At 38.9% G+C, this 27,204-nt stretch overlaps 1 protein-coding gene across 1 annotated transcript in view; it reads left to right on the top strand.

The window, feature by feature from the left end:
* Positions 1-27,204, top strand: part of LOC121944114 (CUB and sushi domain-containing protein 1-like) — a 453,543-nt gene that overhangs the window by 304,220 nt on the left and 122,119 nt on the right. Inside the window, exons 21-28 of the mRNA XM_042487796.1 lie at positions 2,936-3,052; positions 3,300-3,515; positions 4,174-4,362; positions 6,120-6,289; positions 15,273-15,429; positions 19,612-19,803; positions 26,025-26,151; positions 26,728-26,939. Of these exons, the coding sequence (XP_042343730.1) occupies positions 2,936-3,052; positions 3,300-3,515; positions 4,174-4,362; positions 6,120-6,289; positions 15,273-15,429; positions 19,612-19,803; positions 26,025-26,151; positions 26,728-26,939 (1,380 nt within the window). The remainder of the gene's footprint in view (positions 1-2,935; positions 3,053-3,299; positions 3,516-4,173; positions 4,363-6,119; positions 6,290-15,272; positions 15,430-19,611; positions 19,804-26,024; positions 26,152-26,727; positions 26,940-27,204) is intronic.

Below are 27,204 nucleotides of genomic sequence, written 5' to 3'. Positions count from 1 at the left end.
TGCACTCTCAGAAACAATACAGTATGTGCACACAGACGCACACGTGCCTCCCTCAACAAGGGTCATTTAGTCAGACAGTGTCCTAGTTTTAGCTGAATCCTGATGGGAGTGTGAAAAAACTAGTTACCACAACACACACAAGCCTGTTAGAGAGAAAGGAGAGGAGGAGAGCAGCTCTCATCACAGCTACTCAACTCGATACCAGCTCTGTTGAAATATGATACGTTATGAGATGGATGGAAAGACATTGATAGACAGAGAGATAGAGGGTGGAGAGGCGGAGACAAAGCAGTTTTGCAAACACACTGGAATAGCTCCAGAATAAAGAATACAAGAACATCCGTCTTCAAAAAGTCAAAACAATACATTTTACCCAAATTACTAAATGAATCATCGCGCTATTTATTTTAGGAGCTAAAAGGGATTTTTGTGCACCAGTATATGTATAAACCTTCAACAAGGAGACAGGAGGGACTTAACAGCAGTAAAGAAAAATGTTTCTGTCTCTGATTCAGGGATATGTTTGTTTCATAGGCAAGAAAAACACTCCTTTTTTATTTTCATGCCAGTCAAGCACCTTCAAGCACTTAAATTGAATTAAATGTAACTGAACTGAGCAGAGTAGAACTGAAAGGGATGGAGGCGCAGCGAGAGAGAAACAAAGAGTCAACATATTATCTTAGTTCGACAGTCTGTAATGGACTGCAAGCCCTCTTTTACTCTCCATTACGTTACCATAGTATTTTCCACTCTACTCCATCCCAAATGAGTTTGCCCTGTTTCATATCAGTCGTGTGGCTCTGTGTGGAGACTAGGTATGTGGTAACACACACACACACACACACACACACACACACATTTACACACACCAATCCCTCACTCTTTCACAAGAAACCACTCTCTCTTTGTCACATTCTCCATGCTCTGTTTCTTTTCGTTTCTACATTAAGTGCATGGCTGGCCTTTGCCCTTTTGTTTTTCTATTGCTTTAAAAGTTCTACTCTTCTCTGTACCACAATCAAGTAAGGTCAACATTAGGTTTTAGTGCCGGTTATTTACTGTATCTTGTGGACAAAGACAACCACATTAAGTGTCTCAGTCACAACTTTGAATATTTGATAATATATTAAAGTGGACACACTATTATCAGCTATTTATTATATGAAATGTTCTCTGATGCCTTTGTTAATTTTAGCCCCACAACAACAATTCAGGTGAGGTTAGGATAAGGTTTGTGTCATTGTTTGAAGTAGATATAATTGATATTTTTTATAATAACATTGTATGAAATTACTGTGAAAAACTACTGCAACAATGCGAGAGGCATTACTTGTAGTGATGAATTCACAGAGAATCATTACCTTAATCTGCAGCTCTCCTTGGCTTCATGGAGCTTTTCACTGAGTTTCAGCTCATAGTTTAGCTGTCTGGCCCATAACTTTACTGTTTTGGTTCACTCTCATTGCTCTCATAGTGTCAGTGAAACAGCTCTAGATATCCACTGAACTTTACCTGCTCAGCACCAAACAGCAGACAAACACAGTCAGAGACCAGCTGGTGAATATAGTGTAGCATTTAGCAGCTAAAGAGACAGATATTTCTCTTTGGAATAGGAATTAGAAATTCATTGACACTATAAATACAGCTATAAAAGAGAGTGAATAACTACCAGTTTCAACTGTTATCGGCTCATTAAATGGCAATTATCAGTTTTTATCACAACTACTTTAAATCTTCACACGGGGCAAACTGCACCTATCAGCAGGCCAGAGGGTGCAGATCCAAAGTTATGAAATAGTCGCAGTTTCCAAAACTAGTGGATTAAGTTTAGGAAAAAAACTCCTGTTTGGGTTAAAATATGTATGATTGTTACTTAAGTTAAGTAATGTACATTAGTTATGTTACATTACCTATGTGACGTCAGTCAAGTACGTCACACATATGGCGTCAGTTAAAATAGGTCAGCTTTTGACTTTTGGTTTCACATGGGATGTGAATAACAGCCTCTTTGGGGAAACCCTGGGGTTTGTTTAACCAATCCGTCCACCCTGACCTCCACCCAGTGTGGATTTTATCACCCTTTATACTGCATCACCTTACTTCCTTTCTTTGCTCCCGTCATAATTACCATGGCCACTTGAGTCACCGCCTAACAATAAAGAAATATAATACTACCTCAAATCTATGCGCCCGCACTGATGACGCCCATTAAATGGACTAATAACATTTCAACCTATTGGAATATTAGACTTAAAGTCATCAGAAATATGATACCGAAATGAATAATAATTTTGCTGCTGGATGTGTAAATAAGCTACTGTTTACTAAGGTGATATTTTGTCACTCTTGTGTTCACAACTTGCTCCCGGTGTCCCCAAACGGCCTAAAAAATCAGTTATTGCACATTGAATAGGAAACCCATTTGCTCAAAATGAAGATATCAGTTGGAAATTGAATATTGTATACATAAGACAATACACGGTAAAGACTTATTTACCACTAGGTCAACCCTCTCAACACTGATACTTTGTATCTTTGTACTTTGTACTACTTTGTAATTTGTCTTGAATCTACAGCTGTTTCGTCTCATGTCCCCTTCCTATATTTATTTATTATTGGGAGGAAAGTTTTTTTTTTTTTAGCATAGAGCAAATACTGACATCATTCTGGGCGTATACCTTCTGTGGTTTAATGTGGTTTAATTCTTGTCCATAAACCACAAGTTGAAATTTCAAAAAAGAAATCTGCTATTATACAGTGACCTCCTGACTGCACATACAATGTACCTTTGTTTGTAGGTGTTAACGCTGGGAGTCATATTTAAATTTGTTAAAATCTTTATCATTTACTCAGTGCAAAGGTTTTTTACAGTGATAAAATAATAAATTCTTCCTTTCTTTGCCACCCCTTTCTGTGTGTCTCCTCCTCACTGTAGCCCTTTGTGGTGGTTATGTCTATGGTAAGACAGGGACAATTCTGTCCCCTGGCTTTCCTGACTTCTACCCCAATTCTCTCAACTGCACCTGGACAATAGAGGTGTCTCATGGGAAAGGTAAGAACACTCATTAACAAAAATGATGGAAACGGCCATTAATTTTCTTGAAAAATATTGTTTTTTCAAATAGAATATTTTTCCTCAAAAGTTGAAGATTGCTGTGCATTTACACTGTATGCTGTGCCGTATGTGTCTCTGGTGTGGTATCTGTGTTCATTTGCTGCCATTATGTATCTTTTACTAACTCTGTTTATCTATACATCCATCTAATTATCCACTCAACCATTCATCCATGGATTTTCAGGAGTCCATCTGGTTTTCCACACTTTTCATCTGGAGGAAAACCATGACTACCTCTCTATCAGTGAGGACAGCAATTTCCAGGTTCCAGTGGCTCGACTCACTGGCTCAGTTCTGCCCCCTAGTGTCAAAGCAGGCCTCTATGGGAACTTCAGCGCTCAGCTGCGTTTCATCTCAGATTTTTCCATGAGTTATGAAGGCTTTAATATCACTTTCTCAGGTAAGAACATTGAACAGAAACTGAATTTTATTAACATGGATGTAGCGGACAGGTAAATAATTCCCAAAACAGTCTAACCCTGTAGACAGAATAGACTTAACCTGCTTTTTAGCTATCCATAGGCCTGCGATTAGCTAATAGGCTGTGGTCAGGCCCCAAGGAAATGTTAGAGTCGTTGAAGCAAATTTTTGTAGTGGCCAAAAAATGATGCCCAAAAAGACTTTATTTTCCCTATAGATTCAACATTTGGGCCACACAGTACAGTGCCAATCATGTGGGTAATTTTTCATGCAGCAGTTGAAGTATTTTGGCTTCATGCGCCACCCAGCAACTTTCATAGGTTTGAACCTATCTGTCAGGTTTTCTTTATACATTCATGGTTGGGATTTATTGCTTCCTCCCAAGTTCAGAAGGGTGGAAAAAAACACTTGTATTCAGCCATTGGTGAGTACTGCAGATTATTAATTAATTAATTCATGGTGGAGGAGTAGCACATTATGGTCTCAGGTTTGAAGTTTTGAAATGTAATTTATTTCTTGCTATTGACATTGTATTTGGTGACTTAACAACATTTGCACAGTTCGTTCACCTGTCACACTACTTTAATCTTTTTATAACGACTCCTCAGCAATGTTATATATGTCTCTCGGATGTACAGAATATGACTTAGAGCCATGTGAGGATCCCGGCGTGCCAGCATACAGCAGGAGAATGGGATTCAGGTTTCGAGTTGGTGACTCGCTAGCCTTCACTTGTTTCCATGGCTACCGACTTGAGGGAGACAGCAAGATCACTTGTTTGGGTGGAGGCAGGCGAGTCTGGAGCAACATACTGCCACGATGTATAGGTAAGACAGTCAAGTAGACGGACAAACTCACTGACTAATGCCTCAGTGAAAATGAATGACAGCACACAAAACACACATTCAGGCTATAGTTTCAGACGTGGTTGTCTAGAATGTGGACATTATTGTTTATACTCGTTGACCTTTCTTTACACAGCCTTATATATAGTGATGTTGTAATAAGCCTTTTCAAAAGTAATTCTGCCTTCAATATTTATTGGAGGGGTTTATCTTCTGTGCAAATAACTGGCAGCTTGTAAAATAGAACTTTCAAATTAACTTTTTCACCATATGAATAAGCCTGGAGGCAAAGTATCAGCATTTCCCTGGTTGTAATTTGCCAGTATTTTATTGCTGACGCAAAGGTAATTTACTATTATTTGACTGGTTGACAGTTGGCTTTATTCACCAGGATCTGGCTGTTAGCAGGTTGTAATTTTCTGAAATTTGATGAGTACCAGTGTTTCCTTGGATGCTGCTGGTAATTTATGAGAGTCTGACTGGTGGCTGGTGGTAATTTTCAAGCCCCAAAAAGAGCAGACCGAAAATGCTATAATGGCATTATCTGTCAAGAGATCAGGCCTGACTAACACAAAAACTGAGCAACAGCAGCTGGCAATGTTCACTGGCTTCACCTTTCTCCCTCGCTCTCTTTTTAAATGTCCCTCTCTGTAGCCCTCTGTCTCTCCTCCTGTTTCTCCTCGTCTCCCTCTGCATTTAGACAGTCCTTGGGTGGGTAATTAGGGCATTCGCTGCTGTATGAACGGTGTTACGGTAATACCGTGCCTTTTGTTACTCCCCTTTTCTCTCTTCTAATTTCTCTCTGCATATTTTCACAAGGCCTTTTCTTTCTTAGCTCATCTGCTGTCTTCCCTTATTTTCTTCTTCATCCCCTCTTCTCCCCCTTCACTATCCTGTATCTCTCACTCCCTCTTTCCCTCTCTGCTGTATTCACTTTAAAAAGATTTTTGGGAGAATTGCTGGTAGCATCCTATGCTTCTCATCTTCTAGCCTAATCTGCTTTAAAAACTACAGAACATTGACAAGACTGTTGTTTTGCATTTGTTCAGATTTGATAAACACTGCATCTTTCCCAGTGAGTTTCCACAATGTTTCACACCGGCTTCTCTCTTGTCTGTCTCATTACTTCCATTTCCTCTTTCTCCCTTCCAAGTAGCGGTGGTCCTCAGTGGGAGTTAAAAGCCTGCTTTTCTCCCCTCCTCATTTACATATGACAAAACTCTATTCTCACAAAGTACCACTTATTTGAATTCCTAAACTTTGATAGGCACTGCACCTGCTAGATAATTCTGTATAATTTCTATGAAACACTTTTTTTCTCGACAAACTAATCCAGACCTGCTTTTATGCAGTGTTTTTCATTTTGCCCTCATTCTAATCTTTTGCGGTTTATGTTTAATTGCTTTGTTTTTGAATGTGCTTTGCTGTTCCAAATCTTTGTATTTATTTAATATCTTATTTGAAGAAAATTTCAAACAAGTGCTTTAAAGTTATGTTATACTGTATGATTCATTATTATCATCATTATTGTTATCATATCTGCAAAGTTGAATGAGACTTGTGGTTACACTAGATTTGAATTTTTTATGTGGAGTTGTGAGTCCTTTCCTCTCTCTCGCTCTTTTTTTTTCACACAATAAGCCAACCCAGATATTCTGACGGCTCAAAGATAATTAGGTGGAAATACTGTTATTTTGATCCACACTGTCCCTGCCCCCTTTACTCTCTACTTGCTTTAGCGGAGTGTGGAGCCTCCTCACTCGGACCAGAAGGTGTTCTGCTCTCTCCTAACTTCCCCTCCAACTACGATAACAACCACGAGTGCATCTACCACATCACTACTGAAAAGGGCAAAGGAATCAGGCTGAAAGCTGAGAGCTTCTCACTGCAAGATGGAGACTATCTCAAGGTATGCACACAAACACACATTTTTGCCAGTAAGTTGGAACAAGCACCATAAATGCATATTTTTATTTATATTCAGAGACACACACAGTGCACTTACTCATTATCAATATCTGTCTATATGCAACGTTGCATATGCTTTGACATGTATGTTTGAATAAATGGTATATGTTTGGTTTATTATAATAACATCATGAATAAAGTAAAATAAGGTGTGCTGGGAAAAAAAAACACACACACTTAGACCATGAGAGTATATAATCAGGGATCTGTTATTTAAAAAAGGCACTGCATTAAATGCTGTGTGCCAACTGTCTGTTTTCTTTTTCACAGAAAAATAATTGTTTTGGCTTCAAATGACATAGTACTGTAATCATTTCAAGTCTTGTATCCTAAATTAATTGTAAGGTTTAAAGGGAGAGCCAAGTAAAAACCAATCAAGGTACATTTCTAATTTTAAGAATACACCACGTAGCTATTCGCTGTTTGCTATGTTTGAAGCAGACATAAATATATGGCTGCTTTTGTCAGATTTTTGAAATATTCAGGTTTTTCTTTGATTCATTGATACTGAAGAATACAAATAGAGGAGCCAAAGCATGTTTCTTCAATGTTCAAAGCCAGCTACCTTTCTGGTGAACATGATTGCAGGTATCATTCAACAGCATAACAAGAAATATCAGGAAATTCAATAACGACTCAACTTGAGAATCAATGTGTGTTACTTTCCAGTGCTACCTATGAGTTTAGTCACTCAACAAGAGTTACAGTGGCTTGCATGATGCCAGGACAATTCAAAAGTGAACAAAAAAAATTCAGGGAGGTTTCAATACTTTGCTTTCTCCCTCCTCTGTATTTTTCACAAAAGCAAAAAATGCCTCGAATGGAAATTTCTCACACATTCATTTTATGTCTTTGTACTCAGTAGTCATTTTTATGTTGAATTGCAGAGCCCAAACTTTCCTAATGCTGTCCTCAAAGGTTCGTTGTGCAAACTTTTGTTCTAGCCATGCACACCTGGTCCAATTAAGATGTCAGGGAAATGCGTAGCCCTTAATTATATGAGGTGTGCAAGAAGAAGGCTGGAGTAAAGACGTGACTGACAGCCAGGGCTTTGAATCCTTGGTTTAGCCAGTATGTAGTTAAATTGTATTAGCAGGTGTGCCCTAGCTGTTAGATGTGTTAAACATTGTTGTAAGAAGCAGTAACATCCCTGCAGGGGTTTATTACCCATGTTCTCTATTAGTGCTGATGGTGCTCCTGCTGCAGTGGCCATCCACGGCTGAATGAATACTTGGGTAGCAAAGGCACAAAGGGATCCATTCTGCCTCTGTTAACCCCCTAACAACCCCACTACAGTGTAACATTGTTGTGTTTGAAAGTAACCTTTGCTTTTTTATACACCCCTATAGATCATAGGCTCTCTGTGAAATATATCAGTTTCAGAATTCTGCTTCTCACATTTAGGGTCCTTCATAAGCTAGCCCTTTTGTATCTTTCTGAACTCCTTCATTTCTACACACCCTCCCGTACTCCCAGATTCTCCTCTGCCATCCATTTCACTTCACCATCTGCCCGCTTGACTGCCATGGGGTCTAGAGCCTTGAGCCATTTCCCTCCGCCTTTGGTTCTGTCTCCCACAACACATTCACAACAGCGACTCTCTCTCCACCTTCAAATCCCGCCTGTGAACACATTTTTTCAAACTGGCATATTTGGTCTGATCAAATGGTTTCTGTAATGGTTTCACCCACATTTATTTTGCACTGATGATTATTATATATACCAAGTTATTTTATTAACTTATTATTGTATAGTACTGCTTTGTTTGTTTTTACATGTATGTGATACATTGCAACTTGTTTTTAACTGTAAACTTTAAGGTGTCCTTGAGTGATTTAATAGGTTGCAGTATATGGTAACACTAAGGAAAGTAAATGGCTATAGAACAGAATACTATAGAATACAATACAATCAGACTGAAATCTATTATTTACACAATGTGTAGAACTGAGTATGACTGCAGAAATCATATGTTGCTCTTGAAAACACTTGGAGGATCGCATAATATAAGCTTGAGCTACAATATGATTCAATGGTTATTCTTAGTCTGCCGGTGCCCCCATTAAAGCGACAGTTCACTCAAAAATAGAAGTTAATATTTTACCTTTCACCTGTAATGATATTTCTCAATCTACATTGCTTTTGGTTGAGTTGAGTTGCCAAGTATTGAAAATATTGGCAGTCGAGTTGCCTGCCTTCTCTCCAGCATAATGAAACTAGATGGCACTCGATTTGTGGAGCTCAGCGTGCCATGCAATAATTTAACAAAACTCAACAGCAATGTCTCTTACCAGAAACCATGACCTGGTTACTCAAGATAGTAAATAGACCTTGTTATAAGCAGTTTCATGTTGGAACTATTTTCTTTCTACTGAACTACAAATGCTAATTGTTTTCACTGCACAGAAGACAGTGTACATCTAATGCTTGCTTACCCAGCACCACTGAACTAGGTAACATTACATCCAGCTGAGGGCGCCGTTAATGTTTACACGTCTTGCTGTCCTGAGCACCAGCTTGTCATCAATGAGTAGAGGTACACCTCCCTCTGAGCTGTGATTAGGTGTTTCTGGAAAGAAAAATTGCTGTTGAGCTTTTTAAATGCTTTTTTTCTTTTGGGCCCTTTGAACGCCACAATCCAGTTTCATTATATTCAAGAGAAGGCAGAAATCTCTACAGCCGATATCTCCAACACTTGCCAACTCACAACAAAACAATCTAGGCTAATAAACAGCACTACAGGGACAGGGGCAAAATACTTATTTTTGATTTTGGGTCAAACTGTCCCTTTAAGGATGCCTTGTTATCACAGGGTATACGAAAGAATTCCCTGAAATGTTTACATATTGTAACCTTCGATGTGCATACTTGTGTACGTCTTAAATACTAAGAGAATTACAGATGTTCCCAGGGCTCATAATTCCTCATAAATCCTCTCTCGGGTACATGTGCCCACTTCAGTGTCAGTTAGGAGCAGCTGTGTGAGCTGTTTTACAGTCTTGACGCTGTCCTACAGACATCGTCTAAAAGTGTTCCATTCACAGTGTCTCATAGTGGTATTAGGCCTGAGGGCATGGTTAAGCCAGTATGTGGTTAGAGTGTATTATCAGTATTAGGCCTAGAGCATTGGCTGAGCCTGTCTGTGGTTGGATTGTATTAGTGGGGTTCTTCCTGACTTTCAGAGAGACATAACACCATTGTAAAAGATGGAAATGTTCCCAGTGGGATAGTTATTAATAAAATAAAAATCCCCTTCAGGAAATTGAAATTGAGATGCTTAACAGACATAAACATGTTTAAATATTGCTTATACAGTATATGATATCATGAACACTAATATTTAACTATTACTCAGAATATGATAGTATTCCTAGTTTGATACAGTATAAGGAAACTGTATATTTGGTTTGGGTATTCTGAATTAGGCCTTTTTCCAAATGTGGCATTTTCCGATTAAGATGTGGGATATGTTAGTATTATTCAGGTTTTAGGAACATTGTTTCAACATGTATACATCACGTTCATTCAAACTGAATATTTTGTGCACGTAAATGTAGCAATTATCTGTGTAAAACAACACAAGGATGCAACCATCAAGACTGGAGAGCAGAGGAAGGCATTTGCTCTTTTTTCAAATTATCACTGTGTTCTTCACAAGGCATTTGACATAGTATTTACTGTAATAAATTGATTCCTTATCTGAAAATAACAGGAACAGAGGAACAGAATACAGAGAATGACTAGAGGTGACAGAAGTTAATGAGGATGCACTGGATGTTAACATAGCAATCAAATAGTGATGGGGGGCCTCGAGACTGATTGCAAGAATGACACATCACGTTCAATGTAGGGCATACAACAATATTGGATATTTGGTTTCAGTTTGGCTTCAAATTACTGATAACAAATAACTTTTTAAATTAGATGAAAAGTAAATGTTACTTTGTAGTCATTCCCCTTTCCTGTACAGCCAAAATGTTGCAATACAGTCATGTATGTTAATGTAAATACAGTAGAGTACAACATACTCTGATGGTAAGACAACACGTTTACCAGCTAGGCGTGATAATTAAAATTTTTATGTATTTTTGGTATTTGTGTTAGTTGTTTGTAAGAATAGTTAAATTGTTGCTCCATTTCCATAAATCCAACCTTTTTTCTTTCTTGTCTTTTTATTGGGCATAACAACTGAATGATGCTGCTAGCATGGCTATTGACCTTCCAAAAAATTATGTATGAAAAAAAAAGTAAAATCAAGCAGTTTTTTTTTTTTTACTTAAAAAATTTATGCCTGAACAACCTTTTTTCAAAAATAGGGTACAGTCAAAAATTGGTCATATGAAGAGTAGTAATTATGCTTAATATAGTTCATGCTTGATGTGATTACATTTGGGAGCATATCCATGTTCCCAGAGTCCTATTTTCCCCAGCTGAATATCCTCTTAATAACACACATTAGAACCTTCCAAAGGGTTTTATGTTCTGAGCAATATTTTTTCCCCAGTGTTTCAGTGTATCTTTCCCTGAATGAAAATGTTGAAATTATACACCTACTAGTATCACAAACTCTTTCGTTTTCAAATATTTTTATTAGAGCACAATGTTATATTGTTCCATATTTACAGCATACTCATACAGGTGTAAAATGTACCTCCATACAGACATGCACAAACTCTTTTACAATGAAAGAAGAACTTGGTTCAAAAGTTGCCAGGTGATGTCATATGGTAATTTGCATATTGGTGGCGTCACTGGTAACTCATTTGCATAAAGAGTAATGGAAGCATTTTACAACTTCTCTGAATTAGATTCAGAAGAGAAATCTTCAATAAAAAATTTGAATGGGATAAGAGCTATGGCATTTACGTATACTACAGTGCACCACTTAAAGTAACCATAGAAACTCACAACTGAACTCCCACTCCTGCAGGGAGTAGTGTCTCCTCTTACCTACTAACTGCCTGCACAGGGTGCAACAGGATGAAGAGAAACCCTGCCCTGTTGTCAGAGGAGCCATGGACTGTGATTACCCTGAGCAGCATGCATATAGATTAATAACAAGATAATAGATTTTAATTTATTGTTCACTTTCTCCCTTATGGTTTTAACAGAATTCTTCACCCACAAAATGACCTTTTGTAAATCAGTTAGTGATGAATTTGTGAAGCAAACTTTTTTTTTCACATGCCACCACAGAAAACAGCAAATTGATTTATTGATTGGTTGGGGACCACATTTAACAACAGCAAAACTGTGACAGACTCATACAACTTGTGCAGTATAATTTAAGCCTCATTTATCCAGTCGTATGCTCAGCACTTTCCAAACATGCATTTTTGCTAAAACCTTTCTATTTAAAACTGAACTAAAAGTGAAATTAATGACAATGAGACTTGCATTACACTGCACGAGTTGTTTGAGTGCTTGCAAACACATGTTTTTGATATAGCTTTGCTGATATTAAATGTGGTCCCCAATCAATTAATTTGTTTGCAGTTTTCTGTGGTGGCATGGGATAAAAACAAAGTTGTCTTTGTGAAATCAAGGAAACACAGCATGAATAATTATTTTACAAATGGTCTTTTTGTTGGTGAAATATTCCTTCAATGAATAGCTTAACTTGTCACCAATGGCTATTCAGGAATAAAGTTGTGAAGAGGGTGTCAAAAGTTACTAAATCTAGCAAGAAAAAAGTTGCAAAGTTTGCAACACTGCCGCCTATGGTTTATCAGGGGTCTGAATTGCAAGCATTGATCTGGGTCATATCAAGAGACAAACTCAAAACTCAACACAAGGCTTCATTATCCCCTTGGCAACATAGGACCCTGGAATCACAGGGATGACCTCTGATAGTATCAATACTGTGGTCATCTTGTGTGATTGTATAGAATTGATTTATAAGGGCAATTACTAGTAATGTACAATTTATCTGTTAATTATAATTTCTCCAGAGAATTAGCATTAAACATAGTGCACACTATAATGAACTGGAAAGAAAGCCCTAAAGTGCCACTTAGGCTAGCAATTAGCATGCCACTCCTCAGGCTAAGGGCAATGGCACTAATGCCTGTTACTGCAGCTGAACACTCTCAACACAAACCATTTGTTTGACAGTTCCAGCGAGCTTTAGGCTAAAATCTCCTGTAACATATGAACCAACTCATTACAATTCCTTTTGCTACTGGCTAAGTTTTCTGCCCTGGCACTTGTTAAAGAAAGGGGCTAGCCAAGCTCAATACGCCTGAAAATGTCCTCTAATACAGTGCTTGACCAAATTTACTCAGATGCACTGCAGCCCTGAAGAAAAAAGAGAGGGTGAGAAAGAAACAAAGTAGGGTTGTGCAGGAATTGTTCTTTGAAAATAGAGGTGGTGGGAGAGCAAGCGAGAAAGGGAGAGAGTCAGACAGAGAGAGAGAGGAGGGGTGGCAGATGGTGACATGTTGATTTATGAGCTGCAGGGCTTTTCATTAACTATACTGGGTTTTACCGAAACAGGGAGAGGAGGAGAGAAAGATAGAGAGAAACAGAAATAAAGAGATAGAGACAGACAGCAAGATGCAAAATTGGGGGACACTGACAGAAAGAACTGGAGGGATGAGGAGAGGGAGGAACAGGGATGGAAAATGAAGTTTAGGGGAGTAATGCTGCAGATAACTGTGATACCACTCTTCTGTTTTTAAACTTTTAAGCTCACAGTGTCTGTCTTCTTCATATTTATGAACATACTGTAGCTCCTACTTTGGCTTCACGTAGAGGTGTCTGCTCTGACTGGCAGTACTCGTAGAGATAGAACAGTACATCGCCTTAGCCCTTTTTCCTTGGCATTTCTGCCACCTGCAGACCTGTCACCACCAATCTGTGAAAATGTCCCAGGCTGCCAAATATAAGCATGAGCAGTTCACATTTATAACCCAGCTGTGAGATAGTATTATGAGGTACTTCAGAGTCCTAATTCGCCCCTTCAAACTGCAGTCAAAAATAGACTCCACTTCCTGCTACTTCTCTTCTGTCCGCATTAAAGCTGCATTCAGAGATTTTTGACCACGAGAGTGCAGAAAGTAGACTCTGAAACAGTATCAGTATCAGGGTCTCAGTATCAAATACTTACCACCTTTAAGGCAAGGCTCCCTCCCTCTGTCCTTCGCCCCTCAGAGTGGACTAGGAACCCCCACCCCAATAGATAAACAGGGTAAAATATGGTACATATGGTACAGACCTAAGCAAGAGCAACTGAGGAGGGATCTGAAAATCTAAAATGTGTTTGAAAATCATCCATATTAATTTCTCTAACCTTTTCTGCTGCACTATAATATACCAATATACCACTCTGCTTTCCATCTGTATTCTCAGTATGTTGCAAACATTACTTTCACTAAAATATTGAAAAATATGGCCAAAATAAACAGCTTCCATTTGTCGCTAGCACAGCTCGCTTTGTTGTGCATATCTGCAGAGCTTACTTTGGTTCCAAACAACAAACTAAATCTGTTAACTGTGTATTGTGCCATGTTTTGGAGTATGCAGCAGTTAGAACACAGTGAGCATAGTGGGAAGTGAATATGCTACAGTGGTGATCTGTGCACATCAACCCTTCAATGGGACACTGTTACACTCTGCTCGTATTTCTGATGTTGCCAAGTTGCTGAAATCTTCCTGGCAGCCATTACTTCACCCTCGGTATCTACTTCTCTAACAGCGCTCATTTGAAATAAATGACTTCCAGCTGTTTTATGTCTTGTTTGCGCTGCCACTGTGAGAATGCAGTCACAGGTTGAAGATCGTGGTGCAAACAATGCAATGAAGCAATTCCACGATGGCTGAAATGTTAACATCTTCATCAGTTTCATACTTTTTTACAAAGAGAAGGAAGAAAAAGCTGATCAGCAAAGTGAATACAAGCAAAGTCCTGCAATAGTAATCCAGTTCCATGATGTTAATCTATTCTGTCTTCACCTTCCTGATATTTTCACCTTCTCTTATATTCATGACAGCATTTTAAGCCAAGTCACACACACACAGACACAGACATTGACATGCATACTAAGACTTCTAGCTTTTACTGCTTATTGCTAACACACAATATTACTTGTTGATGGTTTTCTCTGTTAAATTAAATCCACTTTGGCAGAATAATTTTCAAAAATATAAACAAAAATTTGGAACACTTATCACAGTTGGAGACAAACTCAACTGTGAATGAGCTACTTTTTTCAATGAGGGCTGCAATATCCCCTCTGCCAAGGTACAAATTAAAGTGATACTTGAATCTACTATTTCCCACAGGTGCTAGACAAGGATTAAACTGCAAAACTCAAAGTAGGTTTACACAACAAGCTCGGTCCACCAAATTTAATTGTAGCAAACATTTTAAGTAAGCTAACCAATTTATTTACCCACCATGAAACTCCCACATTTTGTTTTATTTTTTTCTAGAATTGTTGCATAAAAATCTTGATGGTTTCACAGAAAAAAGGGAGGCTTCATCAGTTCATCAGACTGTCATACAGCCCCCTTAACAACTCACTTGTGACCTCAGCAACTTTTGTGTGATATTTTAGGCTCTATCTGTGGTGCTTCACAAGGTCTGCGCTGATGCAAAGCTAAGCAAAGTGGCTATTTCCTGAGGCACAGTGATGTTTTTTGCCACGCTTGCGTTGTTTGGTATTTGGATGACTCACTGCGTGTTGCAGAGGAGAGGCACAGACAATACAGACAGTGCCCTGCAATTTTGGTTTCAAGACTGACCACATTTTGTTACAATCTTTGGCGTCAAGACCAGATCAGCAATTCACTGTTCACCTGTGTTCTGTCATATTCTTATTACCTAAATTGGTAGACGTACACCCACATAAACCTCCATCAACACTTTTAACTCATGTTTTTATTCATGTTCTGTGGTTCTGTTCCTGTGCTTTGATTGACAGGTGTATGATGGAGAGAACACCTCATCCCGTCTCCTTGGTAACTTTACACATGATGGCATGATGGGTCCTGTCATCAATAGTACGTCCAATCGCTTGTGGCTCGAGTTCAACAGCAATGCCTCTGGAACCGATCAGGGCTTTCGCCTCACATACACAAGTGAGTTATTTGAGTTTACCGTAACTGATTAGACTTAATAGGGGGTGTAACAATACATCTATTGTATGAATGCATTGATTTATATTCCTGAGATCATACTACAATGACAGGTCGTCTGTGTCTCTACTTTAATCGAGTGCTGAGCACTTTCATTATTATAAGGGGCAGATTTAGTGATTTGGGGCCCTGGAGCCCTAGACACATTGCTATGCTTTAGTTTCACTCTTTCTCCAACTGGGAATGTTGGTAGGCAGTTGGCAGCTGTAGAAGAAATACTCAAAACATTTTTTCTTAAGTAAAACTATTAATAGCACACAGCTGAAGTTAAAAATTAAAGTCAAAGTCCTGCAGTCAGGAGAGGAATTATTACCACAATGTATTTCAATGAATTCAAAATCTGTTCAAGGTGGACTTTTTAATTCTTATTCAATGCTGGATAGTTTAATAAATAATAATACATGATATTTTAATCGCTACATTTGTGAGTAAAAATGTGAATGTCTGTCTTGGGTAAATTGGTGCTACAGTGTTTTCCTCTGAAGTATAATTGTACAGTTATGGGGATATGTGGGGAATGTTTTGAATATACAGAAAGTTTTTTTCATTGCACCCCTAAAGTTCTTTATGCACTCCTAATTTTTTAAAACTTTAACTTAGCATGTACTCTTTGGGAAAAAAGTCATAGTCAAGCCCTTTTTTGGCATGCGTAAAGCGTCAGCATTTAGCTGTGTCGCTTCAGATAGTGGCGGACCATGGCAGGGAAGCACCAGGTTCACAGCGAGCGAGCAATTTTAAGTCTGCACTTGCAGTCCAAGGTTTGGACGCATTATGGCTTTTGTAAAAACAGAGATGTTCAGGATAAAAATGTGTGCTGTTTGCCAAATATGCAGATACAAGATCACATGCAATGGCAATTTGCCTTTTAATTGTTGTGTTAACTTGTTATGTTGATTTAGCTCTGATTCCCTTGCAAAAAAACCCCCAAAACTGCTGAATTCTGACCTCTACTAACCAGTATCCAGGTATTTATTTCACCCACATTGAGTAGAGGTCATGCACTGAGTGTTTGTGCGCTTTGGTGTATTACCATTGTTTTACCTCCACTACCACTGCATTGAAATAGGCATTTTCTTTTCCTCTATTTTGGCAAAAAAAGTTCCCACATCAATTTCTAGTCTTGAAATCGTATCATATCGTACCGCTATAAATAAGCCCATATCGTTCTTATATTGTATCGTCAACAATGTAACAGACATCGCCTTGTTGTTTTCACCCCTAGAAACTAGACAGCAAAATAGGTTGTTTCTCTTCTGCATTTGCTTTCACAGCCATGGTTTGTTCAAGTACGGACAAATAAAGAAAGCAACCCTCTCTTTCAAGTTCTCACTCTCACAAAGAGTTTGTCACTTGCACACAAATGCACACAAACAGTAATTTCCTAAATTTTGAGTAGCTCATCATGAAGGTCCTTGTAAGGAGATGTTTTTAATTGAAAACCAGAGTAGTAGTGATTGTGTAAGATTGCTCTCATGAATATATCCTGCATCTGTCCTATGCCTCAGTCAAATGATTTTTGAGTGCCACATACCAGAACAAAATAGGATTCATGCACTACAAAACTCTAGAGACTCGTCTTTCTCCGTCAGCAAATTACCAAGCTATTTCTCTCACTTCTGGCAGCTGAAAAGAAATCAACAAACAGTTTTCCAAAGCAATTTCTGTTGAAGGTGGAGTCCAAAGTGCAGCAGTAGTTTACTGAGCGTACAGAAAAAAAAGAAATGAGTGTATGAATACTTCAAACACACATATTTACACCCTTTTTCTCACACACAAGCACACATCTTAATGGCTTTAAAGAGTCTGTTAAGAAGGCAAGACCAGCTGCTGTGTAAAGTCAAAGAGGCTATTAGAGAAGCATTTATCTGCAAGTCATTAAAAGAAGGTGAGAAAGTGACACATCTGGAGTGGAGGAGCGGCTGGACGGAGGGACAAACGGATGACGGTAGATGGTATATGGATACTAGACGGATGCTCTGTGTGTCAGCTAAACCATTAGACAGCCGTTAGTCTGCAAGTCGTTAAAGTGGAGAAGGTGACACCTTCTGCAAAGTTCTGCTACAATGGATGGGCTGACGGAGAGATAAGAGAGATGGATAGAAGGTTGATACAGGGGGAAGGAGAGAGAAGCATGTGGTCAGGAGAGGCAGTGGTGGTTTCTTAAACAGGATCAGGGACTTGAGTAAAACCGCTTTAATACTACACAGTGTCAGAGGCTTTTTTAATGGAGTAATACGATTTCAAACATCTGTTCAAGACATTAACAAGAAAGGTTGATGGAAAGGAGATGCATCTGTTTTACTGGCATGGTTAGACAGTTGCAGGCACACCTCACAAAACTGTGGAGACAGCTCACTTAAAAAGTTTGCTGGCTGTGTTAAAGATGTTATTACGAGGCGTTATGGAAGAATAAATTGTAATTGGTCAGTGAGCGTGTTCTGATTGTGCGTCCTGATTCTGTCCAGAAATAACTCATAACATGTATTGTTTTTCTCATAATTACATCAGTCAAGAGGATTGGTGGAGTTTTCTAATCAAAAAATTTAGTGACATCCTCTGCCAAGAAGACATTTCACAGTCATTTCTGACAAAAGCTCAATCCATCACCAAAGAATTCTGAAATCTTACTAAATGTACTGGGATGACATATTTCAGTGCCAGTTGAAGAGCCTGAAGGTCAATCTTAATAACTCTATTTAAGTTACTGTGGTTATGGTTCACAGATGTTACTACAATCAGTCTACGTGGTTCCAGTGTTGTTTGTAAGTGACAAGTTATTTAAATCTATTTTTGATCAGATTATGGTTTCAGTAAGTTGTTGTGTCAAAAATGGGTTTCTGTATGCAGTGGCTCTCTGGAGGGGCATATAGAGCCACTGTGGGTGGGGCATAGATGACCTAGCAGACCACCAATGTCATCACTAATATTTGGTTGAATTAAGATTGTGACAGGACAACTTCTAATGCCGATGTAAATTTGACAGAGTATTGACGACAGATGTTAATATTTTGTTGGTTTTAAGTGAAGCAAACAAAATCCAGCGTCCTCCAAACATTTCATGCAAATGTCATCTTGATGGAGAAAAACACCATTTAATCATGAGGTATGGAGAACAAAACCAAACATATGCAAAACTTGATAGTGTTAATGTCCACACAACATGAAATTCTAATGTTGCCAGATATTTACATATCACCAACCCGGTTTCCAACCAAGTTCAATGCCTCTCTGATCTAAGAGTCCAAAGTCTTTCTGACATCATATTGACGTCTGTGTGGTGTGGTGTGTAACATAACTGAATGAAAGTCCCTCATGTAGGGAAAATTACTAAACATGGGTCTGCTGATTCCATCATGTTGACTGTTATTTCAACATAAATGATCTTTTATTAGTTACTTCTTTAATTATTCTAAATGATTGATAACAAGTGTGTGATAGTGGGCATTACTTTTTTCAGCTTCTGAAGGCAGTCATTACAGAAAAAAGTTTGAGATTCACTGCTATATACAGAGCCAAAGATGTTGAAAAATTCACTGTTCATTGTCCATTACATAGCAACTTGGACATTTCTGATAGGAGGGGTTCTCTGAGAACCTGATCTAAGGGGAAAAATGTGTTGACATTGTTGTGTCTTTGTTTATCCATTTGTCTCAGAGGTGGGAAACTTTCTCCTTCTTGGTTATCTTCAAATCTCACAGATGTCCCTTGCAGTGTGCTCGTTCAAGTGTACAGTATATTTCTGGTTGTGTGGGAAGTGAAATTATCATTTGATGTTTTTCCACAGTTTCAAATAGAGGCAACATTTTCAGTCGAGGAATATAATCGCTGAGGCTGCTCACTGCATATTGTATCTCTCAGAAAGGGAAGAAGCCCATACATTTTTAAAATACCAAAATGTAGAGTTAAATGTCCAGTAACTTTTACTGCAGCTGTCACAGTTTTTGCATAGCAGTGAGTATTCAAACTTCAAATTTCTGTAGGATACACAAGAAGAAAAGTATGACTTTTTGTCCCTTTGTTGAAAACTGCTCTGACTCACCCAGTTCATTTATGCAATGTTGTCTTACTGCATGGACAGCAAGATCTAACCTGTGTCTGCATACCTATGTCTGTATCTCTTTCTAGGTTTTGACCTGGTACGTTGCGAGGAACCAGGTGTGCCTAGTTATGGCTACAAGATCCAGGACGACGGTCATTATGCCAACACTTTCGTCCTGTACTCCTGCAACCCTGGATACAGTCTCCATGGCAGCAGTACTCTGACCTGTCTCAGCGGGGACAGACGTGTCTGGGACAAACCACTTCCTTCCTGCATCGGTTAGTATGCCAACACATATGTAAGTTCAATATGCATTAATAATTCAGATCCACAAGGTCTGAATTATTAACCATCAATTCAATGAGAAATATGTGACATGGAAAAAAGCAACAGTGGAAGCTACTTATGTGTGTTTCTAAGCTTCAGTGAGAGCATGATGATTCACGAGAGAGTGAGTGAACAAGTGATTGAGTCAATACAATCACTTTTTGAAAAGAGGGCATGGGGACTGATTCAACATTCTGTGGGGAATATTTATAGTGGTGCTAATAGACCTTTGTGTGTAATAACAGGCCTTGCTGATCCATCAGCCTGTGCACACAAAGTTCTCTAAGTGTGGACAGCAGGATGTCAACGGGCCTGAGATTTTAGTGCACCAGGCTTTTGTGTATTTTAAGGATGGCATGCTTAAGGTGCAAAAATAGGGGATGACTGTCTGAATTGAACTGAGATAAATTTATAATGTTAGCCAGACTACTTTCTTGAATCTTGAAGGTGCACACAGTATTTTATGTCAAGGACTTTGACAGAAGCCTTCGCTTTCTGTTCTATTCTGAGCATGCACAATAAATAGAATATTCTATCAGGAGAGACTTTTTTTTCAGATGCTAGAAAATGATTTGATGTGAAAAAAACCCAACTATATTGATTCATCTGAAATTGTTGAGTTTCAGATAGTGGACATCACAGACTGGAGAGAAAGTGCACCCATATGCACTTTGGTGTTACAACCCAAAACTGATGACTACATCCAGTCTTACTTTGAAAAGTTCTAATAATTAATTTCCCTGCCTGTGTTCTTTTATGCCAATACAGTAAAAGTATTGACAATTATTTCACCTGGAGGAATTCAGCTTTTCATCTAAGCTAGTTTACTCTATACTCATGTCCAAAGTCCGGCAATGAGGCCAATTGTGGCCCTCAAACCAATTCTAAATGGCCCTCGGCTTGACTCACCAATTATATTATATGTGGCCCACCACATAATATTGGCTAATCTAGCAATATCACATTGCATGATCTCCCTTCCCCTCACAATGAGATGAACATCATACAGTTTGTAGACATGCATTAAGTAGGACTTATGCAGGCAGAAATGACATGTTTTCATAAATCAACAATAACTAAGCAAATGGAACAGTTATTTAACAGCCAGCATTTCCTGCTGGGTAGCAGACATGGCCACAGCAAAGAGGTGTAAAGTCAACAGTGAGGACCTCTGCTTTCAGGAGCGGTGGAAAGCTGAATACTTTTTCACTGAATGATGAAAGAGTTGCGTTTAAGTCATTGTACAAGATTTTTTTTATATTTTTTTCATTTAAATAATCCATATGATGCAAGAACCAGCTGGCTTCCAGCTATTTTTTTACATGATCTAATCTGGCCCCCATTCAAAAAAGTTTGGACACCTCTGCTCTACACCCACATAAACAGTGCTACACCCATCCCCCGCTTACACTTACTCTTACCTTTAAGGGTCCAGGATCGAGGGGGGGGGCTGATCCCAGCTAACATTGGGCAAGAGAGAGAGCTACACCCTGGACAGGTTGCCATACTGTCACACAGGGACACACAGGGACACACAACGACACACAACCATTTACACCTATGAGCAATTAAAAGTCACCAATAAACCTTATGTGCATTACTTTTGACTGTGGGAGGAAAGCAGGGAACCTGGAAAAACCCCACACTAACATGGGGAGAACATGCAAACTCCACACCACCGCTTTGCTGTGATGAAAAATCTTCTGGGAAAAAAAGTTAGATTTTAGATAACTTGGCTCAGTGTTTGACAAAGAGCTACAAATAGTGACAACAAAAGTAACAATTCATTGGACCTGAAAAAATCTTTGAACTTCATTCATACACAAGTGTTGTGATTCTTACTGACAACACTAAAGACAGCTTATTTCTGACATGAATGCAATGCAAACACATTAAGAACAGGGACATAAAAACAATTGTACATTTTCAGTACCACGCAAAATAAGAAGAAATTTAATAAAAGATTATCAATAAAGCTTAAAAAGATCACTATTAGGACTGCCCAAAAACATAATGTTATAATCAGCCATCTATGTGACTGTTACTGTGCAGTTTTATTTTTCAGACCATGAAAATGACAAAAAGGTTTCTCATTTGGCACATCTAGAATATATTTGAATATTTCCTAGGTTTTGAGGTAGATAAGCTGCCAGAGAGCAGATTTAGCTTTAGTTTGCACTTGGCAGTTCTTAATTAGGTTGGGGAGGAGTGTGCCAAAAGATTCAGGTGCTTTAGCATGGAGACTTTTTTTCCCTTTTGCTTACAGACCTGTGAAAGTAGTTTTGGGTATTGGCTAGAGCATGTACAGCTGGCCATTCTGATTCCTTATTGTCATTCAGTAACCACCAGTGAAGCATGAACTCCATGTTTGTTTGTTTGTATTGTTACCAGCTAGCTTTGAAATCCCTGAAGCAAATTCGCAATTTTTTGAAGTCCATAATTCCTGCTTGTCCATAAATATTCTGTGGTTTTGCATATTTTACAAATTAAAGCACTTTTCCCTGTAAGTATTTCTACCTTGTTGGGTAAAGGCGGGCACTTGGCACATGTTAATTTGGAATTCCCTACTGCAGAGCCAAGCCTTGTCTCTTTCTAACCTGCCAGCACACCTGAGCTCTCTGAGGTGGGACATGGTCTGATGTGGTTGCTAATAGCAACTAAAAAGAATGTGTGTGCATAGGTGTGTGTGGTGAATGTATTTCTGTGGGTGTGAATAAGAATGAGTATGCGTTTTTGGCTGGATGTGTGTAAATCTGTGTATGTGTGTGTGTGTCCCTGTGTACCTCTGCAGTCAGTCATTAATTTGTAGCTGCTCTGTCGCTGCCTTATTTCAGGTAAGCCAGCAACCAGGAGAATACTTGCTGGCAGAGCCCTGGGCTAACTACCTCCATAGCTACCTTTGTATCTTCCTCCTTTGTCTGTCTGCTGGGGCATTTGTCTTTGCCTCTCTGACTGTCTCCTTCCCTGTCTGTCTGGCTCGGTCCCATATCTGCATGTACTAGCATTGAGATGAGGAGATGGTTTTGCCTCAGGCTGTTTCTATACCGTCTATCTCTCTCTTTTTCTCTGGTCTACCTCTGAATCTTTTTGACGTTCTCCCTTCATGCAGTAAACCTGTCTATCTTCCTCTGTATATGTGCGTGCCATTTATTCTCTCTTTCTTTTTCTATCCAGGGAAATTGCAGTTGTCATAGACCCAAGCTTACCAAACAACTCCTTTTTTTTACTCTCATGTGTGTTTGTGCCTCCTCCTTTCTCTACCTGCAAAACACAGCGCAATAGTTGCCTGTCCTCCTGTTTTCTATCAGCGGTGACTGAAACAACGGGTTATAATACGTGTGTGGGTGTGTGCATTTATATGCGTGTATGTGCTTGTGTAAGTACATAAGTGTTTTCAAGTATGTTTCTGGCCTTATGTGTTAGATTGTGTTGTTATTTGCTACCCTCTTTGTGTTTGTGGTTACATGTGAAAGTGTATTCATGAGCATTCTGCACAAGGTAATGCAACAGCAGTAGGTTGTCATGGTATTGTAGATTGCAGAGCCATGTTAATGGTGGCCTCTTAACTCACACAATCACACACTGATATGAAGCATTCTCCATACCAAACTGTTTTCTAATCAGCAGCGATCTGCTGGCTCAGTGGGCTACCATGTACTACCATGATGAGTTCAAATCTGCTCCCAGCCTTTTCCCCTGCTTCCTGCTATCTCCCCTGTTCCTCACCACTGAAAACAATATAAAAATAACACAAAAGCCAATTCTGTCTTGTGCAATAAACAGCAGATTTTTATTGATGTTGGAGATCCTTAAGGGGAAACAGCTATCAATGTTTTTCTCCTACCTTAAAAATGCATGGCAAGAGCTTGGATAATTTAAGGTTGATTTACTGACTCAAGCTCTGTTTTAACTAGTTTTCATTTAACTCAACCTTCACACCTCAGAGTGATTTACAGGAGAGTAGAGGAGCTGCCTCTTACATAGATAAACTGAAATGTTAATGGGCCTTGAAAGAAGACCAAGAAATATGATACAAAGAATGTGTCTCTATTGAAAGAAGGGGTCTTCAAAGGTCCAACATGCTGGACCAAATCCAAAACAGACCAATGGAAAACCTACTCAAACCCAGTGTGCATAAATTATGAAAAGAGGGTGAACACAGATAACCCAATCAGAAAATAACGGAGGACAGCTAGATCCAATCCAAAAGACAGTCAAACCAAACAGATCCTGGAGTTTACCATCAGCAGCATCATGCTCTATCAATTAGCAAGCCGCTGCAGTTGAAAAGAGCAGCAATATAATGATAATGTCCTGAGAACAAATGTTAAGTTATGCAAAGACTAATATAAGGAAATATTGAATGTCATAGTTTCACCTTCACCAGTATTCTATAGCAAACTGTGTGATAGACAGAAGATAACTTTGTTCAAGCCAATATTTGCCGATCTAGTTTTGAAAAAGTCCTTTAATGGAATGCATTTTACTCTATTTTTTACATGTCCAATAATTTCCCAGGATGTTTCCTTCAGATGGGATTATGACTTGTAGAGCCACATAATCAGAGCTGATACTAAGTATGCTTTGATCAGCTTGGATCTGTTCTGATTTGAGACATTTACACACAGATTCGAGAACCACAGCAGCAAAACAAGACCGTACTTGACCCATTTAGAAAGAACATAATTTTAGTGCCGTCCCACTCAGGTCATGGGTCAGGTCTCAGTTGTGAGAGACAGAGTGAAGTTGTGATGACCTCCAATTAAGAGAGAATCTGTAAAATGATGAACATGAACAAATAATCCAAAACAGAAAGAGCAAGAGCTATGGATTCACAGATTCATAGCATAGCTTGTACAAACCAAGTTGTGTAAAACAGGATGACCAGGTTCAGATTTACCATGACAATGCAGGTGAATTGGTGTAACTTAATAGGATTTATTTTATTTATTTAGTCACCTTATAAAAACTTAATTCAGCGACTCATGTACTCCAATACAGTTTAAATGTCTTCATTATAGAGAAGAGTGGATTTTATGGCTGAGCAATTGCTTCAAGTTGCCAACAGTATCTACTGCAGAGTTTGTAATTCATAATAGCCCTGCAGAAATCCTGCAATATATGGGTAGCCTGCAATCCTTGCTTTGTTGAATTCTGACGCCCCTTCTATGTTTGGTTTGTCCAGCTACATTTATATTTTACTGCTGGAAAGGTGGTGTTTTCATTAACTTGGGCTGTGTATGCAGGAGAAAGACACAACTACTTTTAAAATTCCTGCTACATGACCAGAGAAAATGGAGAAAAAGGGCAGTAGCATTCACTTTTGCTCAAGAGGTAGAAAACATTCAGCTACCAGAATGCACTGCACTACACTGGGCCAATTAACACGCCCACTAGTGTGTGACATAATGCATGCACAAACCATTTCAGATTACATTAAGCTAAAACATGCTTCTAAAAACGTTTAAGGTGAGAAGTAGGCAACACGATAACACGGTCTTGATTCATATTTGATCAGCACTCTCATTTTTATCAACCTCTGTTTTTATAATATGAGAAACAGCACAATTTCCTATTCACAACTTCTCATATTAGAGCCAAAAATGCCCTTAAATACATCTCTGAAGACATTGTAGGTAATAATTAAGCAATAAAATAACAAAGTCTTTGTTTATATTTGATCAGCACTGCCTAGTTTTACCATTTGATCTGAGTTTGAGAGACAGAGGGAGAGGGGTGCCTCGTTTTCTCCTGATCCATGTCAGTGCTCTTAATGTCCTGGTGGCGGGCATACGAAAATGCAGAAGCACAATCCGCAGTTTGAGCTACAGCCCTGGAGCCAGCAAAAGCTGAGACATGAGCAGGGAGATCTGGGTACGCTGAAGTGGAGGAAAGTTTACCACAGTTCATCCACACATACCACCCACATTATTATGGTACAAAGCTGGTTGAAAATCGACAAAGTACCCCTTTAAATGTGTGTAGTACTATGTGTAGTAGTGATATACCTGCTGTGGTTTTGTGTGTGTTTTGTCAATTTGATTTGAATGAAAATGTGGTTCTGTATGTATTTCAGATTTTATGGATAAATTTCAAAGGTCCTATAAAGAGGAGAAAAAATATGTACTTTTCCCTCCAGCGATGATCATCCCTTTTTCTCATGTCCTTGTAGCGGAGTGTGGAGGTCACATAACTGGAGCAGTGTCTGGACGGATTTTGTCTCCGGGATATCCTGCTCCATATGACAACAACCTCCACTGTACCTGGACAATAGAGGCTGACACAGGCAAGACTATCAGGTAATTATGAAGCAGTTGGATATGTGCACTGACGCCACTGTGAGTAGGATGATGGCCTGCAGTTATCTGAATTTGTTTTTGTTTTACAGTAAAGGAATCTAGCCAAGAAATGTTTTTTATATAGAAATAAGAAAACAAGTACACCAACAAGTATCCGCAGAGTTGCTTTTCTCTGGCATAGATAGGATTAGTTTTCTGGCTAACTCGCTCTACATACAGGTAATGACTGTCAGGTAATGATACATTTACTAATTATAGATAAATGTTCACTGTCAAAGCCACTGCTGTGTAGGAGAGTACACCGCATTAGTCATTATGCCACCATCGTGTTTCTCAACACATTGTGGCCACTGCTGACATTCCTGTGTGTGTGTGTGTGTGTGTGTGTGTGTGTGTGTGTGTGTGTGTGTGTGTGTGTGTGTGTGTGTGTGTGTGTGCGTGTGCAGTAGTGTGATTTGCTTGTTCTCAGCTCTGCTTCATTTTATTTCATGGCTGGCTTGATTTTGGTAAAACTGCTGAATAAAGAACAGTTGTTAATGTTTGTATTGGATCTGAGTAAGTTCTGTGTTTTCTCAGCCTCCACTTCATCGTCTTTGACACTGAGGTCGGCCATGATATCCTGAGAGTTTGGGATGGCCCATCTGGGCCATCAGATGGGGGGATCATGTTGAAAGAATGGTCAGGCCCCGCCTTACCTGAAGATATCCATTCGACTTTCAACATACTCACGCTGCAGTTTGATTCTGATTACTTCATCAGCAAGCAAGGCTTTTCTATACAGTTTTCCAGTAAGTACACTCGTCTCTTAATCACAACCATTACATTTGGAATACCCAAGGTGGATGAAACTCTGAATGACTGAAAACAATCAAAAGTGTGCCATGATTGTACTAAATTACTGATTTGAGTGGTCTGTCACACTCTATCCCCCCACATCCATTGATGAAGAAAAACCCATTACTGAATTAGCAATTAAATTAGCTAATTAACAAACTCAGCACTCATCACGCATATATTTTTTTTTAGTTATTATATAAACCTCATTCATATTGG

This window comes from Plectropomus leopardus, chromosome 1 (assembly GCF_008729295.1).
Source record: "Plectropomus leopardus isolate mb chromosome 1, YSFRI_Pleo_2.0, whole genome shotgun sequence".
Classification (NCBI taxonomy): Eukaryota; Metazoa; Chordata; class Actinopteri; order Perciformes; family Serranidae; genus Plectropomus; species Plectropomus leopardus.
The sequence above is the reverse complement of the archived record's forward strand: the minus strand, read 5'-3'. Positions and strand labels throughout refer to the sequence as shown.